At 42.3% G+C, this 17,323-nt stretch overlaps 2 protein-coding genes across 10 annotated transcripts in view; both read left to right on the forward strand.

The window, feature by feature from the left end:
- Nucleotides 1-9,027, forward strand: part of AXDND1 (axonemal dynein light chain domain containing 1) — an 89,268-nt gene extending 80,241 nt beyond the window's left edge. For all 8 annotated transcript variants that reach the window (XR_014816355.1, XM_084977805.1, XM_021063737.2 and 5 more), the window contains 4 exons: nucleotides 653-757; nucleotides 3,494-3,576; nucleotides 4,453-4,682; nucleotides 8,730-9,027. Coding sequence is in view for 7 of the 8 variants with exons in the window: in XM_084977805.1 (XP_084833931.1) it covers nucleotides 653-757; nucleotides 3,494-3,576; nucleotides 4,453-4,682; nucleotides 8,730-8,800 (489 nt within the window). In the remaining variant the exon portion in view is untranslated. The remainder of the gene's footprint in view (nucleotides 1-652; nucleotides 758-3,493; nucleotides 3,577-4,452; nucleotides 4,683-8,729) is intronic.
- Nucleotides 9,028-10,467: 1,440 nt separating this feature from the next.
- The window catches only part of TDRD5 (tudor domain containing 5), a 126,589-nt gene continuing 119,733 nt past the window's right edge, over nucleotides 10,468-17,323 (forward strand). The window contains exons 1-2 of one of the 2 annotated variants that reach the window (XM_084977792.1): nucleotides 10,468-10,643; nucleotides 11,434-12,270. The gene's annotated coding sequence lies outside the window, so the exon portion shown is untranslated. Of the gene's footprint in view, nucleotides 10,644-11,433; nucleotides 12,271-17,323 lie in introns of those variants that run through there. The other variant, XM_084977799.1, reaches the window with a different exon arrangement.

Below are 17,323 nucleotides of genomic sequence, written 5' to 3' on the forward strand. Positions count from 1 at the left end.
CGGATCCTTAACCCACTGAGTGTGGCCAGGGATCGAACCCGAAACCTCATGGTTCCTAGTCGGATTCTTTTCCATTGCGCCACGACGGGAACTCCCCTCAAACTTCTTTTGACCAGAAGTTTCTGTTTTACTTCTAGTACAGTACTTGGCATAAAGAAGGCAAAATAAATGGAAAACCTTATTGTTTGGCCACTAAATCTGTCATACCTTTTAAATCTCCTTCCCTTATTCTGTGACCTTAATTCAGGGCCTTTCCTCTCTATTTGATCATTTCTTTTTCAGCTTTCAAATATCATTTTCTTTTGTGTCTAGACAGAATGCAGGGCCCGTTTCTGGGTGCACATAGTCTTGGCGCACACCTCCGTGCCAACAGTGGTCATATGCACCCTAATTATGTTACTGCTCCTCTTTCCTGCTGTTCTGTGAGTTCCTGACTCTGGAAGAACCCCTCTTTGTTTTTCTCACAGATCTCCCCCTTCCCCCTTCCCCATCCCCCTTAATCTCCTACAGTTTCCCGTGTGTCGTTCAAAGTGCTCGTTGAATGATTAAAGCAAATGGAAAACCAAAAGCTTCAGACATGGTGTCAGGCACCTTACTGTGCCACTGTGTCACACCAGCTCACTAACAGGTCCTTGGTGTTTCTGTGCCCTAGAAACCTTCCGCATCCACAGAGAAGGAAAAACTAATTCGATACATTGGAGTAGATGAGAATATTCATTCGCAACCTCTTTTTGGAACAGATATATTGTCTTCCTGGGTACGTATCTGAAACCCAAAAGGAAATTCAAAACTAGAGGGAAAAAAGCTAGGATATATAACATTACGTAAAAATTATAAGGATCTAACATAACCTTTAGCTTCTCCAAAATAATTCCTAAAGATATATTTTCCAGATTTTTTTTTCTCTCAGCATCATCCCTAGAAAAACCTTTGTTTTTTTTTTTTAAACTTAGCTTTACAAAAACTCCTCATTCTCCTCTTTAAATGTCATTTTAAAATCAGCACATAATCCCTTTCCTTAACTTAACAGTATCTTGATAATAGTTGACCAATTTTTAAATATATTCACTCAGCAGACTCTGTTGATAACTGTGAAAAGCATGTACCCCCAACCACAAGACTTAATGGGAAATTGGAAACTTTTAGACAGTGGCTATGGAAACTCAGCAGGAAAGCAGATTTAAAATTCTTTCACACGGAGTTCCTGTGGTGGCGCAGTGGTTAACAAATCCGACTAGGAACCATGAGGTTGCGGGTTCGGTCCCTGCCCTTGCTCAGTGGGTTAACGATCCGGCGTTGCCATGAGCTGTGGTGTTGGTTGCAGACGCGGCTCGGATCCCTCGTTGCTGTGGCTTTGGCGTAGGCCGGAGGCTACAGCTCCAATTCGACCCCTAGCCTGGGAACCTCCATATGCCAAGGGAGCGGCCCTAGAAATGGCAAAAAGACAAAAAAAAAAAAAAAAAAATTCTTTCACAGAAAGTTCTAGGACCATTGAGACTTAAGTCAGCTCTAGATTGGTATCTCTCTGTGAAGGATGCCATGATTTTAGGAGTCTAGGGGTGGGTTTCATTCCACTAATCCCCTGAAATATGCAACATTTTGTGTGTATGTTCATACTGTGCATTTTCTTGGGGAAGGTGGGGGATGCGCCGGAAATGAACAGACATCATCAAATTTCAGAACCATTTCACTGCTGGGGTCTGATCCAGCTGAGTAGGTGCTGGTGTGTGTATATGGGTGGGAGTTGTGGTGAGGGTACTGGTGGATGGCAGCTAGATCATTCACATGGCAGCCTGGTCCAAAGCAGAAGCGCAGATCACAGGGAGGTATGTCTAGGGAGGTCATAGGAAATAGGTGCCAACTCTGGGAGGAAGAACTGGGAGATACCATGTGGAGGGTCAGGTAGGAGCCGGCACAGTTGGAGTGAGAGTGGTATATGGGGGCGCACAATCCCATTCTCCCAAAGTAATGCCTTTCCAACACATTTTTAAAGACTGTGTGTTGGAGTTCCTTGATAGCCCACCTGAGGACAGTGTGACCCAGAAAGTCTATCTCCAGGATTTTTTTTTTTTCCCCTTGTCTTTTTAGGGTTGCACTTGTAGCATATGGAGGATCCCAGGCTAGGGGTCAAATCGGAGTTGTAGCTGCTGGCCTACACCACATCCACAGCAACACAGGATCCAAGTGGCATCTGCAGCCTACACCACAGCTCACGGTAACACTGGATCCTTAACCCACTGATCGAGGCCAGGGATCAAACCTGAGTCCTCATGGATACTAGTTGGGTTCGTTAACCACTGAGCCACAACAGGAACTCCTATTTCCAGGCTTTGAGAAGTTGCTAATACTCTACTAGAGATCTGTGAAGACCAAACTGTCTTAAAGTGCCATCCAGATGTATAATTACTTGCAAGTTCCTGGAGGTAAAGAATCAGATTCATCCTGTGGGGGTGATGTCTGTTTGACACAGTTTCTTTTCTCTGGTTTGCTTTTAGAAGAAGCTAGCACAGTGCAGTGGGATGTGTGAGTGAGGATGAAGAGGCCTAGATGGGGGTTTTGCTTTCACCCACTCCATCATTCGGTGACTATGGCAGCTTCCTATCCTCTCAGACCTCCTTTTCCATCTATAATGTGGGGATTCCTTTTACCTGCCTCTGTTTAGGAAACATGGGTAAATGACATTTTTAAAAGTACTCCCTTCTGGGGAAACGTCCTTATTTTGTTGTTGTCTTTTTAGGCCATACCAGAGGCATGTGGAAGTTCCCAGGCTGGGGATCCAATCCGAGCTGAAGCTGCTGGCCTACACCACAGTTCACAGCAACACTGGATCCTTAACCCGCTGAGCGGGGCCAGGGATGGAATCCGTATCCTCATGGATAGTAGTCGGGTTCATTACCACTGAGCCACAGCAGAAACTCCAGAAATGTCATTTTTAAATATGCTTATAGTTTTTGTCTTCTAAATTTTCTTTTTATCCTTTTCTTTTTATCCTTCTAGAATATATTTAGAATCAAAATAAATAAAAGAGGTTCTTTTTTTTCATATTTTCACCGCTTTGCTATTTATGAAATTCCCCAAGGAACTGAAAGATCTTTTTGGATTTTGTAATGTTAAGTGATTAGTGAAATAAATTATTAATAAGTGTAGTTAATTTCCTTGACTTAATTTTATTTATTAGAGAAACATGTTTACCTTTCTCTTTATTTTTTAAACCTTTTCTTCTTTCCCTATTTCTTTTTGTCATTATTTTCCCTGTTTCTTCTTTACAACTCTCATCAAATTTATATCCACCCAAGTATGAATAATTTGCCAGCTGGTATGCTCTTTGGCCATAGGAAATCCCTATTCTTCTCTGGTTTTAAGAGTGTATTTAATTATCTACTACATAAATATGAATAAGAGGAAAGAAGGCTTGGTCCAGAGTATTCTGAAGAAGAAGGCCATTTACTTTGGGGACTCTCAATTCATTCAAAGTACATACTTCCTTTGTCAGAGAGAATCAGCTGATCAAGGTACATTGGCCCCAGAATATCTTGAAGTAATGGCTATCATTGAACACATGCAGGAGAAGATATTGTAAGTATTGAGACACCACAATGGTAAGAAGATACAGACTGCTGGCCAGGAGGTCTGGCTGAGAAAGGTGCACTTATAGGCCTACCTTTGGCTTCCTTTTTCCTGCTAGTTTAGTGGGAAGGGTATCTTCAAATCTTCTGCTAGGGGCAACAAACTGTGCTGCTCCAGTAGAGACAAATGTCCTCCGTGGAGATGGAGGAAGTTGTGTGTGTGTGTGTGTGTGTGTGTGTGTGTGTTATGTGAAGTGGGGGATAGAGGGTTAGAAGTGATCCACTTCAGTATGTTTCTAGGAGAGGAACTAGAAAAATAAATGGAAACTGGGAGAAACTATTGTGTGCAAGAAACGAGGTTGCATAACCCCCCAAAATAGGAAGAGCTGTAGAGCTAAGATGACTGAGAACCCCAAGAGAGCATGTATGGATATATAACGTGTGCTCTAGCAGTTGAGAAACACACTCCAAACTGGTTTTCTTGATTGTAAGATTTGGTTTTGAAGGTGCTGAAAAAGCAGGAAGACTATTGGATTTAGTTTGTTGGGTCACATCCATAAAGAGAAGCCAAGGTTAACTACTGAAAAGGGGTTCCTTAGCTATTGATGGAGAATTCCAAATATCGCAAAGTCGCATTTCACTGAGAAATGAAAAATAGGTTGTGTTCTTAAGTCACACCTTGACGGCAACTCTGATGTTACTCTCAGAGTGGCTTCTACGCCAGTTCTTGGCTAATCATTGAGGCTGATGCTCCCCTTATCTTTGTTGTTCCAATACATTCTTCTAAGACCATTGCCTTCTTTTAGACGATGAGTTTCTAGATATGAGAGATACTTTTTCAGACCTTTCCATTTTATTGTGTTTCTCCGGACTTGGTCCACATCAGAGAGGTTGAAAGCAGAGCCAGGGAAGCAGAGGAGAAGTTCGATGATGTAAACGAACAACTTCATTACACGCTTATACGAAATAAAGAACTGGAGAAAGAACTGGAGGAAGTATGGATGAAGTATAAAGAGAAGGAGTCTGAAGGAGAAGAAGAAGAAAATGAAAGAGAAGAAGAAAAAGAAGAAGATGAGATAAGGCCAGGAGAAAGAGCCTCAAAGTCTCCAAAGAAAGGTGAGGATTGCTTTCTTATTTTGCTTTATTTAGATTGTATTTATGAGCAAAAACTTGATTGGGTCATAAATATTTTAGAAAAGGATCAATATCTTTAGCAGTAATCTACTAGTTTATACTTCTCCTAGGAATGTACTTCTAGGGTTAGGGTTAGGGTTAGGGTTTAGGTACTTCTCTTAGGAATAATCAATATAATTATTCTATAATTTTTGTGTTGAGACAGCTCACAAAAAGGAAAACCATATAAGTAACAGTGGGAGACAATAAACAAATGAGAGATATAATATTTACTTATAAAACTGACAAAGATTTCTAAAGACAATACAATACTGGCCAGAAGAGGTAAAGTAGTTAGTTTTACAGATAATACCTGTGGGTAGACAAGCAGATACAACTCTTTTAGAAAATAATTTGAGAGTATACATGGATATGCCTTAAAAATATACATATACTTTGATTTAATAATCTTACTCTTGAGACTCTAGTCTAAGGAAATAATTCTTTTTTTGTTTTGTTTTGTTTTGTTTTGTCTTTTTGCCTTTTCTAGGGCCGCTCCCAAGGCATATGGAGGTTCCCAGGCTAGGGGTTGAATCGGAGCTGTAGCCATTGGCCTACGCCAGAGCCACAGCAATGTGGGATCCGAGCCTCGTCTGCAACCTACACCACAGCTCACGGCAACGCCGGATCGTTAACCCACTGAGCAAGGCCAGGGAAAGAACTGGAAACTTCATGGTTCCTAGTCGGATTTGTTAACCACTGCGCCATGATGGGAGCTCCAAAGGAAATAATTCTAAATACAGAAACAAAAATTAATGCACAAAGATGTTCAGTGTATCACTGTATCTGATAGGAAAAAATAGAAACAACCTATCTCTTCAATCATGGAAGAAAAAAGAAGAAAAAATAAAATTTGCCATATTGAAATACCTGAATATTATACAACCATAAACATGGTATTTACAGGAAGTTTGTAATGACATGAAAAATTCTTATGTTAAAATATCAAATGCAATGGGAGTTCCCATTGTGGTGCAGTGGTTAACGTATCCGACTAGGAACCATGAGGTTGCGGGTTCGGTCCCTGCCCTTGCTCAGTGGGTTAACGATCCGGCGTTGCCGTGAGCTGTGGTGTAGGTTGCAGACGCGGCTCGGATCCTGCGTTGCTGTGGCTCTGGCGTAGGCTGGTGGCTACAGCTCCGATTCGACCCCTAGCCTGGGAACCCTCATATGCCGTGGGAGCAGCCCAAAGAAATAGCAAAGAGACCAAAAAAAAAAAAAAAAATCAAATGCAAGAAACAGGACATGACACAATTTTTTAAAGCCAGAGAAGAGACCAGAACAAAATATTCCCAAATGTAGCTAAAGATTGCCTCTGGTTGATGCAGGTTTATGGGGAATTTTGTCTTTAATTTTTGGTACTTAGTAGATTTTCTGTGATGAAAATAATTTATTCTACAGGAAAAGCAGTTCAGCTCTTTGTTTTCTTATCTCTAATTTGTAATCTGCCCTCAAATAGTTCTTTTTTACAAGAAATTATTCACTTATTCTTTTTAGGGCTGCTCCCACAGTATATGGAAGTTCCCAGGCTAGGGATCAAATCTGAGCCACATCTGTGACCTACACCACAGCTCATGGCAACGCTGGATCCTTAACTCACTGAACGAAGCCAGGGATAGAACCTGCATCCTCATGGATACTAGTCGGGCTCTTAACCTACTGAGCCACAATGGGAACTCCTTCAGGTAGTTCTTAGTATCCCCAATATTGGAGGCTATTTTATTTATTTATTTATTTATTTATTTATTTATTTATTTTTGTGTTTTTAGGGCCGCACCCGAGGCATATGGGGGTTCCCAGGCTAGAGGTCTAATCAGAGCTGTTGCTGCTGGCCTACACCACAGCCACAGCAACTCGAGATCTGAGCCTTGTCTGAGACCTACACCACAGCTCATGGCAATGCGGGGTCCTTAACCCACTGAGCGAGGCCAGGGATTGAACCCGAAATCTTATGGTTCCTAGTCAGATTCATTTCCACTGCGCCACAATGGGAACTCCAGTAGGCTATTTTAAAATGTTTGCTTTCATCTATAACCTGTGGTCTATTCCAAGGACAACTCCTAGTGCCAGGATAGTACTGGGAAGATACCCTCTTTGTTTCTCTCTGTCCCCCCATCTCCACCTGTGCTCCCAGCAAAGGCATTGAGTTACCCAGCCCCTCATGGTCTCCCACCACAGCTGCAGTGTATCCTATCAATACTGGAGGAAGCGTCTGAGCCCGTTTTCTCTCCTATAAACTCTAAACTGGTGAAATATTAATTGTTCCAGGTGTGAAAATCCTTTCGGTTGAGGTTCAACTGTATGTGAGGTAGTTTTCATCAATTCAAACTACTGGAATTCTCTTCGTGGCTTAGCGGTTAAAGGTTTTTTTTTTAATTTATTCTGGATATAAATTAATCCTCAAGACTTTTATGGAAATGAACAAAACTAAAATCACTCATTCCATGTTGAGGTAAATTATTCCACGACTGGAGCTCAGCAATTAATAAATCTGACTAGAATCCATGAGGATGCAGTGGGTTAAGGATCTGGTGTAGGTTGCAGACGCGCTTAGATTCTGCATTGCTGTGGCTGTGGGTAGGCCGGCGGCTACAGCTCCGATTAGACCCCTAGCCTGGGAACCTCCATATGCTGCGTGTGTGACCCTGAAAAGTAAAAAAAAAAAAAAAAAAAAAAAAAAAAAAAAAAAAAAAAAAAAAATTATCTTCTCATACTATGGTGTAATTTTATCTTGATAATTTGAGAACTAGACCTTTCCCAGATTACAGAAGAATAAATATACAGACCACACAAAAGGCTTACATGTTAAACTGGAGGGATTATCTCAACATGGAATGAATAACTTTAGTTTTGTCTGTTTCCATAAAAGTCTTGAGGATTAGTTTAAATCCAGAATAAAAAAAGTTTTAATGATTTTAGGTAGCAGTTAACTATGTGCAGTTAGGCCCCAACACACAAAGAACAACCTACACAAGCACATAGCTACCCTTCTCCCCATCAGATCCACCACCCCATCACAGTCATTGCTGGGAGCTCAGAAGGAGAGCCTTGCAAAGCTTAGGGGAACCGGCTGCTAAGCAAGGCCATCCCTGTGCCATTCAGGTGATCTGAACCTTTCTCCAGAAAATCCACAAGTTAGACATTCCTTAGGGTTAGCAGGCAGCTCCTTTAAAAACTGCAGACACCTCTGGAGCAATCTGAGACTCAAATGGGTCTATTTGTATGTGTTAGTATAGGAAGATCACGTCTCTCCTGAGAGTTGTGCAGTGAAGGAAGGCAAAGTCATATGGTAAAGGAAGGAGCCTTGTGAATGCTGAGTAAAGAGAAGATGTGGATGGAGTAGGGAGACGTTTATTTATGTTTCATGTCATTTTTAGCAATTATTAAGTCACTGTGTTCTGAGCTGTGAATGGAGACGAGGGTTTACGAAGATGAGTATGGCTCAGTCTCTGACCTCAGTGAGGCCTGTAGTTAGGAGTGGGGGCAGAGAGGGCGTGAATAAAGTGACCAAATGTGGGAGGGAGATGGCAGCTGCCAGTCGGAAGGATTCCAGGTGTCGTGGAGCCGCTGGGGAGAGCAGGCTTGCCAGCAGAGGTCCTCCTGCTATAGAGTCTGCACATGGGAGACTGCAGAGAGGGGCCAGGTACAGGGCTGGATTTGGGAGGATTCTGCAGACTGGCTCTGTTTGAATGTCTTCCCCACCAAGCTTGGGGAATGTACAGGAAGGAAGGAGGATATATTCTTGCTCTTCTCCTTCTCTCCTTGACCACATAGTGCTCTTTTCCAGGACCACTAACGGACTACATCTAAACTTTGAGAAAAATGCATTCTCAACCCCAGTAAGCAACATAGAGTCAAATTTGGGGCACATAGTTTTAGCTTGGAGTTACTCATCTAGAACAGAATTTCTGAAAAGCTTCCTAAAGTCAACAGTTCTTAGTACACGGGTATAAGATACTGTTACCACAATAATTGTTTTTGTCTTTTCAGATTCACAGAGGAAGGAGAGTTCTAAATCCAAAACCCGAACTAAACCCCCTTCCAGGATGAAATCCAAATAGCAGCCAGATGCTGGGCTTCACCACAGCTCCCCTCACTGAACTTAGCCCCGATATCTCTGCACTTTTGAGCTGACAGTGTGGCCTGATTGGAGGGACTCCCTTTGCAGCAGCTTCCGGAAAAGCCATGACAGACAAGTCAGGGGCATTTTCTCTTCAAAAATCACAGTGATGGCTGTAGGGAATGGGTGCATTAGTTTATTTCCAAGATTAAAAATAGCTTGTGCAAAGCTTTTCTAGTCTCTGCAATTGATTTCCCAGCAGAAGTCTATAAAAAGTATCAGTTTCTGTCAAGGAAATAATGCTTTTTGAAGACTTGGAATTCTGCAGAGAAGAGTAGCAAATAAAAAGCATTATTTTTTCAATTTAGAAGGATCATGATAATGCTCTAGGTTCGGCAGCATTTTCAGATTTCTTATTTCAGGCATTCTTAAGATTTATCTGGTCTTCTCCTTAACCCTGCAAAGTAGATGGAGGAAACAATATCATCCCCATTTCTCAGAAGATGAAATTAAGGTCCCAAATGGTGTAAGATTCCCCAGGGTCACAGAGCTGATGGATATCAGAGCCTTCAGCTTGCCGAACGTGTATCTGGATTGTCTGACAACGGTGATGGGCCTCCAGGCCATTGCTCAGATAGCTTCCTTTACAGGGGTCAGTGTTGCTGAAGATTCATTCAGAGTCTTCTTTGTTTGCTGTTATTGCCTCGTTTGTCTGTTCTGTTTGTGACTCTGGATCTGTCTAGGCACTAGAGATGGACTGAGCTACAAAAATATGTTGCAAATGACAAATGGACGTTCTGGGCTATCACTTAGCAAGGGGTCCCTCCTGCCTCCCTGCTCCTGGCTCCCTTGCCTTTGCTTTCTCTCTCCCTGGCTCCAGACACCTACAAGATTTCTGCACCTGCTTTGCTTCCACATGTTTGATATTTCTTTGGATTTATCTCCTGGAATTTTAGGCCTCTGCCTGCTCCTTAATCCTCAGAAACCCTCTGACTTAAGAGCCCTCAGCCCTCTTTAAGCCCAACCCATGGTAAGGCCTGCCTTTGCCCACACATCATCAAAGTGTGTGTAGGATGGGTTTCAAAAATGCTTGGATGCTAAGCCTACTGGATGACTCCTTAATTCTGGAGAAAGAAAACATGAAATTCTCTGGACAGGTGACTCTATTCACAGCGCAACTGAAAGCCACAGCTTAGGCTTCTTGGCTCACGCTTCCAACTACCACTTGCTGGGGCAGAGCTAGCCCTATGCTTTCACTTTCCTAAGAGATTCTTGGATAATTTTAGCAAATTTGGGGGCTTTTGGTGGGATTTCAGAATACTTAAAAAATTAATTTCCTACTTTCAGGAATAAGTGGTCTTTTCTATATAAATCAGCAGCCCCGATCCCTGAACCCGCAGTCTTGCTCCACAGAGCATGTCAGCTCCATTGGGTAAATGGCTGTCTTCGAGGTCAGAGTTATGCCTGATGCCCCTACAAGGAGAATGAGGTGTTGGTACCATAGACCTAGTTGGGGTGGTTCGGTTGTGAGCCACAGAAACCCATTCTTGCAAACCACAAGTGAAAAGATAATCTATTGAAGGCATGTTAGGGAGCTCAGGGTATTTAAGGGAAGTCTTAAAAGAACCAGGCTAGGGACAGATGGAATCAAATGGTTTTAAATTTCAGAAGCAAGAATTGCTTCACCAGTTGCTGCCACCAAAGAACTCCAGTCATTTTTACCATCCTTACATTCTTCTTAAATGCCCCGTAAGGGAGAAAATCTACCTTATAGTCACAGACCACCCCATGGATATGCCAGAGGTGATGAGAAGACTTCAAGGATCTCTCCAGCTTCCTTAAAGGTAAGAAGCACACCTTGTACTATTTCACCAAGATGGAACACGGGATGGGGGAAGGAAGTGCCCAAAAGAAAATTGGGGCTAATGTTAGGAAGGCAGAAGAAAAAGGATGCGATAAGGGAGGTACCTCTACTGGTGCTCCCTGAAAGTTATCACGGGCAGCTCCACTTTCCCAAGTAGCTGATTCGTGGGAGGTTTTTAGATAGACCTTGGGGCACTGCCACACCTTCTCAAGGTGACCCCGAGGTGGTCTCCTGAGCAGAGTGGAGGGAGGAGTTCTTGCCACACTTCTCCAGCAATCGGGTTGTCCTGCTTGTGCTGAAAGAGGTCAGCCACTCTGTACTGTCAGATGTCCAGACAAAGAGGTGCTGACCTCACTTCCAGAAAGCTGGCCTGGCCCTCCTGGAGAGGAAACTGGATGGGCCTCGTCACATCCCTCTGTGTCACAGCCCCTACTCTCAGTGGTGATGTGTTCCATGTCCCTGGGGAGCCAAGGTGGGAGGGTCTCAGGGACCTTAGGGAGTTGGGAGAGCGAGTCCACAGCCCACAGGCCTGGCTCTTCACCACACACCCAGACCTGCTCCATGCATGTGGGCAGAGTTCTGGTCCTTGGTTATGGTGCCACCAACTTGACTGTGGTCAGGCCACTTGTCAGGTACTTTCTGGCACACAGTGATGGGGATTTCTTCTTGTTCTTGGCCTTTTCGAGCTGGATAGCAATGATTTAGCCATTGCCTGGATAACCTACATTTTGCATCTCACTTTCAATGACTGTTGAGAATTCTGCTTGCAGGCCTCCAATCCCTAGAGCACTACCTGCCCACTTTTTGAATTCCAAACAAGTGTGCCATCTACCAGCAGGCATTTCCCACAGAAAGCGGAGGAGCGTCTCTAAAATTAGGAGTAAAACTGCTGCCTGGGGCCTGCATACCTCCAAAGCAAGAGTGCTTGCTGGCTGAGCCTGCGCCTGAGGTCCCCTGTAACCACAGCGATGTGAAGCAGTGTGGAGTTCATCAGCACCTCTGCCTCTGCCTCAGGAAAATGGACAGCTCATCTAGTCCGGTCTGCCACAGCCTCAAGACAATCTCTGATTCAGAACTGTTGAGCAAGTCCACTAACCCCTTTAACCTCAAAGACGAACTCTGCCGTGTACAAGTTTTCAAAAAGCAGGACTCCCTGGATGGTGCAACTTGCTGAGATGGTGCATCTAAGAGCAAGACCAGAAGGCAGCCTTCCGGAGGTTCCTTAAACAATCCCAGTGTGCAGCAGTGTCATTTGGCCTGGACACTGTTCCCGTTGCTCTGGAATGGCTAATGAAAGGGCTCCTGCACGCCTTTCTGGATGGCAGTGGCTTTTCTTTGGAGAGTGTCCTCTTGTACTTGCAGACTTGGCTCCCATGAGCCCTTGATCTGACAGAGGAATATCTATAGACTACCTAGGCCAGCTGTGAGGAACACTTTTGAAAGTCTGAAGTTTAGCAGTTCCCATCATCTGTCAAACCAAGGCAAACTGCTTTGTGGCAGACCAGGTATTCCCGTCCCAGATATCCAACAGATCCTGGAGTTCACAAGGTACAGCTGGAAATACATCCCCCATTTTCCACTCTGGCCACCCAAATAGTCAAACCTAGGTAAGGAAGCAGAGTGTGTCTGATTTCTGGCTGCAACTTACTGCTCATCAAGTCCTTTCTTCTGTCTAGCTTTTGCTTTACTGTCATGCTAACGAATGCTACACCTTTGAAACAAGTGCTTGAAATATTGCGTGTGTGTGTGTGTTTGGGGGCAGATTCTGATACAGGAGAAATCATATGTAACTTCTTAAGCTGGTTCTGTCTAGGAACAACCACCCTGGGGACAGGAGCTCCTTTGAAACATGGGGACAACCAGTTTAGGGGGCCGGGCTCCTATTTAGATGAGCCCAATTTTTGTCATTTAGAGCTACTCAGAATAAACCAGAAAAATAGTAATAGTCATGATTTATCAAGCATTTACCTCATGTAAGCACCCTGCTAAGCACTTCACACATATTATCACATTTAGTCATAACAACTCTGTGAGTTTACTTTTATCCCCATTCATAACAGGGTAAGTTGCATGTCCAAGGTTACATGCCTAGTGAGTTATAGAGTCTAGATCAAATCTGGTGTGTCTGACAGTAGAGTCCAAGCTCTCAGTTCCAGTGCTGCTTTTCCTCTCCAAGCTCAGAAAAAGCTAGACGTGCAGTTGATGAACCCTCCTTAAAAGGATTTGACCTCCACATTCTCTGCTTATGGCTCAGCTCAACCACTGAGCAAACGCACTGACGTGCAAGCCAACATTCTAGAGGACATCAGAACCTTCACAGTCCTGACAGACTCTGCCAAAGACCATTGTTGCAGCCAGGAGCAATCTAATGAGGCGGGACATACTCTGTCATGCAGACATGGTCTCCAAGAATATGGAATGCAGAGGCACTGGCAGAATGACTCCCCGGATTTAGGGGAGTCCAAACTTCAGAGCCCCAGCATTACCTTGATATCAGGGTGGCCCTTGAAGTTCTAAGGAAGGCCTGCAATGCCCCTTTAAAGCAAACCTCTCCATTTTTTGGATAATAAATTTATAAGCTCTTTGTATGTTTTGGTTATTAACCCCTGGGGGTCTCATTATTTGCCAGTATTTTCTCCCAGTTTGTATGTGTCTTTTCAATTTGACGATGATTTCCTTTGCTGTGCAAAAGTTTTTGAATTTGATAAGGTCTTATTTTTTTATTTTTGCTTTTAGTTCTTTTACATTGAGAGACTGATCTAAGAAAATGTTGCTATGATTTATGAGAGAGAATGTTTTGCCTATGTTTTCTTCTAGTTTTATGGTGTCATGTCTTACATCTAGGCCTTTAAACCACTTTGAGGGTTATTTTTGAATATAGTGCGAAGGAATGTTCTAATTTTGCTGATTTACATGTAACTGTCCAGCTCTAGCAACACCATTTGTTAAAGACTCTGTCTTTTTTCCATTGCACAGTCTTGCCTCTCTTGTTGAAGATTAACTGATTGTATGTGTGTGGGTGTATTTCTGGGCTCTCTATTCTGTTCCATTGATCCATGTTTCTTTTTTTATGTCGGTATCATGCTGTTTTGATTACTGTAGCTTTGTAGTGTAGTGTAGAAGGGTTATAGCTCCAGCTTTGTTTTTTTTTCTCAGGGTTCCTTTGGCAATTCTGGGTCTTTTGTGGTTCCATATACATTTTAGGATTATTTGTTCTAGTTCTGTGAAAAAGAATGCCCTATTTCTGGTGATATGGGAATCTAACAACCTACGGTACACCAGGCCTCAAGTTATATGCCGGCACAATAAATGCAGGTCTAGACAGACAAGATTCACGTTAATCCCCAGTGCCCTGAAATACCATTGTCGTATCATTTGTTTGTCTTAGACTCGTCCCACTCTCACACCCATGTTGCTTGGTTGTGGTGGACTCCAATACCAAATTAGAACATGTTATCCCCTTTTATCAGCTTACAGCCTGCAATAGACTGAATGTTTGTGCCCGCCCCCCCATTCATATGTTGAAATCCTAATCTTCAGTGTGATTGTATTAGGAAGTAGGTATTAAGGTGCTATTAAGAGGTGATGGTATTAGTGTTGGGTAGGTGATTAGGTCGTGGATGGTAGAGCCCTCATGAATGAGACTAGTACCCTTAAAGAGACCCCCCCGGGAACTCTCTTCCCCATTATGCAATGTGAGGATATAGTAAGAAGGTGGCTGGTTTTGAACCAGGAAGTGAGGCCTCACAAGATGCTAAATCTGTCTTGTACTTCTCAGGCTCCAGAACTGTAAGATATAAATTTCTGTGGTTAATAAGCCACCCAGCCTATGGTATTCTATTATAGAAGCCTGAACTAAGGCACTGCCAATCTATTAATAAATAAAGTAAATTTCCAGAGGAAAATGATTCCCTAGTACATATCCTAGTTTTGGATTATACTCGGTGAAAAGTAACCAACAACCCTTGATGTCATCTTAACTCCAGTAATCAGTATGCTGGGATGGGTATTGGTCAACACAGTGGGAAATACTTCCCACCTCAGAGACGCTCTAATTGTCATTGGTCTCTTAGATGGGCTGGACCATCTATGACAATGTCCTAGTTGATCCACAAAAACAAACTGCAAATCCTAATAGAGTAGATATTCTAAGAAATCACCCAGGAGTCCACCGCCCACCAACTCTTATTCTATCACTGCCTCATCAGCGCTTGCTTTCTTCTCTCTGGTACCAAGTTCCTGACTTTGGCGTTTCATTACCTGTCTTTGGTTTACTTGGATTTGACGGGTTTTTGGATTCCACATTTTGTGTTTTGGCACTTCTGCTCAGTTTAGAGCTTTGCCCACTCCTTTGGCTTCAGAATCTTCTGTTGCTTCCAGCAGAAACTACTCCATCCATGGCTTCAGCACTGCCACTGTCCCCAAAGCAAACAAATATAGTCTTTGGGAGTAGGGACTGGGGAGGCTTTTCTTCTAGTAAGATGTGGAAGTATGTTTTTAGAGTTTGACAAAACAGCCTTCTGATACAAAATCGAAAGCTATAGTCTCAATATTTAGCAGCCCTGTAAGCAGATTGTTATATCAATAAATTAATTTGGCATGGTTGTATGGATATGTGGGTTTTGAAATCATCTAGTAGTCTTGTATAATCTTGGGAAGATGCACTGCTTGGCTAAAGTCCTAAACTAGCAAGACTGAACTAGAACATGTGGTTTTCCCAGCTGTGAATGGAGGTGAGGAAGCGGCCCAAAGATGTATGACAGAGATGACCCTAAGGTTGGCGTCATTATATCCTGCTTCATTACACTATACTGTTAGGAAGTTTTTAAAATGAGGTAATGCTGTTTATAATGTTCTCTGTGCTTCATGTGAACATTATATTTTGACTTCTGTATGTACTTACCACCAAAAGTTTAGTTTTCATCTGTCGCTATACAGTTGATCCCCTTTACCCAGTATAAAATAATAGCACCAAATTACACGAAGAATAAAGAGGCAGTTTGAAGGACATAGACATTTCCAAAGAGTGAGGCACTGGGGACGGTTACCACAGTTTCTCTCTATCAAAGAAGCCTGTAAATCGCCATTATATGTAGCCTTTTACCAACATCATGATTTTAGTCATATTTTTGCAATTTTTGTAATTTTTTCCTCTTTTTTGGCTGCACCTGTGGCATGTGAAAGTTCCCAGGCCAGGAATTGAATCTGAGCCACAGCTGCCACTTATACCACAGCTGTGGCAACACCAAATCCTTAACCAGCTGTGCCATAGCAGGAACTCCTTAGTAATTTTTTCCTACCATTTTCTAAAGTTTTATTGAAGTATAGTTGATTTACAATGTTGTGATAGTTTCTTCTGTACAACAGAGTGATTCAGTTATATATACACACACATACCTTCTTTTTCATTCTTTCCCCACAGAATATTGGGTAGAGTTCCCTGTCCTGTGGAGCAGGTTCCTGTTGGTCAGTCATTCCATATACCACAGTGTGCATATGCCAAACCCAAAGCCCCAGTCCATTCCTCCCCCCAGCCTGTCCTCTTTGGTAACTCTAAGTTTGTTTTCAAAGTCTGTGAGTTTGTTTCTGTTCTGCAAATAAATTCATTTGTAGCCTTTTTTTAGATTCCACATATAAATGATATCATATGTTGTTTATCTTTCACTGTCTGACTAACTTCACTTAGTATGGTAATGCCTAGGTCCATCCATTATTTCATTCTTTTTTATAGTTGAGTAAAAGTCCATTGTATCTCTCTACCTCATCTTCGTTATCCATTCCTCTGTCAATGGATATTTAGGCTGCTGTTGCAGATAGTGCTGCTATGAACACTGGGGTGTATATATCTTTTCAAATCATGGTTTTCTCAGTATATATGCCCAGGACTGGGATTGCTGGATCGTATGGTTGTTCTATTTTTAGTTTTTTTAGGAAGCTGTATACTGTTTTCCTTAGTGGTTGTACCAATTTTCATTCTTACCACCACTGTAATAGGGTTCCCTTTTCTCGTCACCCTCTGCAGAATTTAGTGTTTGTAGACTTTTTGATGATGCCTATTCCAGCTGGTGTGAGGCTGTACCTCATAGTAGTTTTGATTTGCATTTCTCTAATAGTTGGTGATGTTGAGCATCTTTTCGGGTGTTTTTTGGCCGTCTGTATGTGAGAAGCATTTACTTATATGTTCCTGCTGAGATTGTAAGTATCCAGGGTAACTTCCTAGATGAAGATTCTGATGCCCTTCTATTTTGGTTATCTTTCAGAAACTCAGTAATGTTTTAGTTGATTTTTTAAGTTTACGGAGAATTTGGTATATACCTCACTATGCTTTCTTATTTACTTGGCTAATATTTTCTGTAGATATATATTTCTAATTGTGTAGGGCAAGTTAATGGAAAGATTTAAATTATACTACAGGAATGTGTTTATATTAAGGAATATCTGTATTAGAAAAGAATACTTCAGGGCATGTATACATCACATAATGTTATTAGTGTTTAATAAATAAGTAGCTGGTAGGTTCTATACTGAAAATACATCAGCCCCATATTTATAGCGATGCTTCCTCAGATTTTAATCAACATGTATCTGAGAAGCATTTTTGGCCTTTTATTTCTCTATTTAAAAAAAGAGTCTCAGAGTTCCTGTCGTGGCTCAGTGTGT

The sequence above is a fragment of the Sus scrofa genome, chromosome 9 (assembly GCF_054392235.1).
Source record: "Sus scrofa isolate SSC_HxYL_T2T_F1_AM1 chromosome 9, Sscrofa_HxYL_maternal_Yorkshire_Landrace_v2.0, whole genome shotgun sequence".
Lineage (NCBI taxonomy): Eukaryota > Metazoa > Chordata > Mammalia > Artiodactyla > Suidae > Sus > Sus scrofa.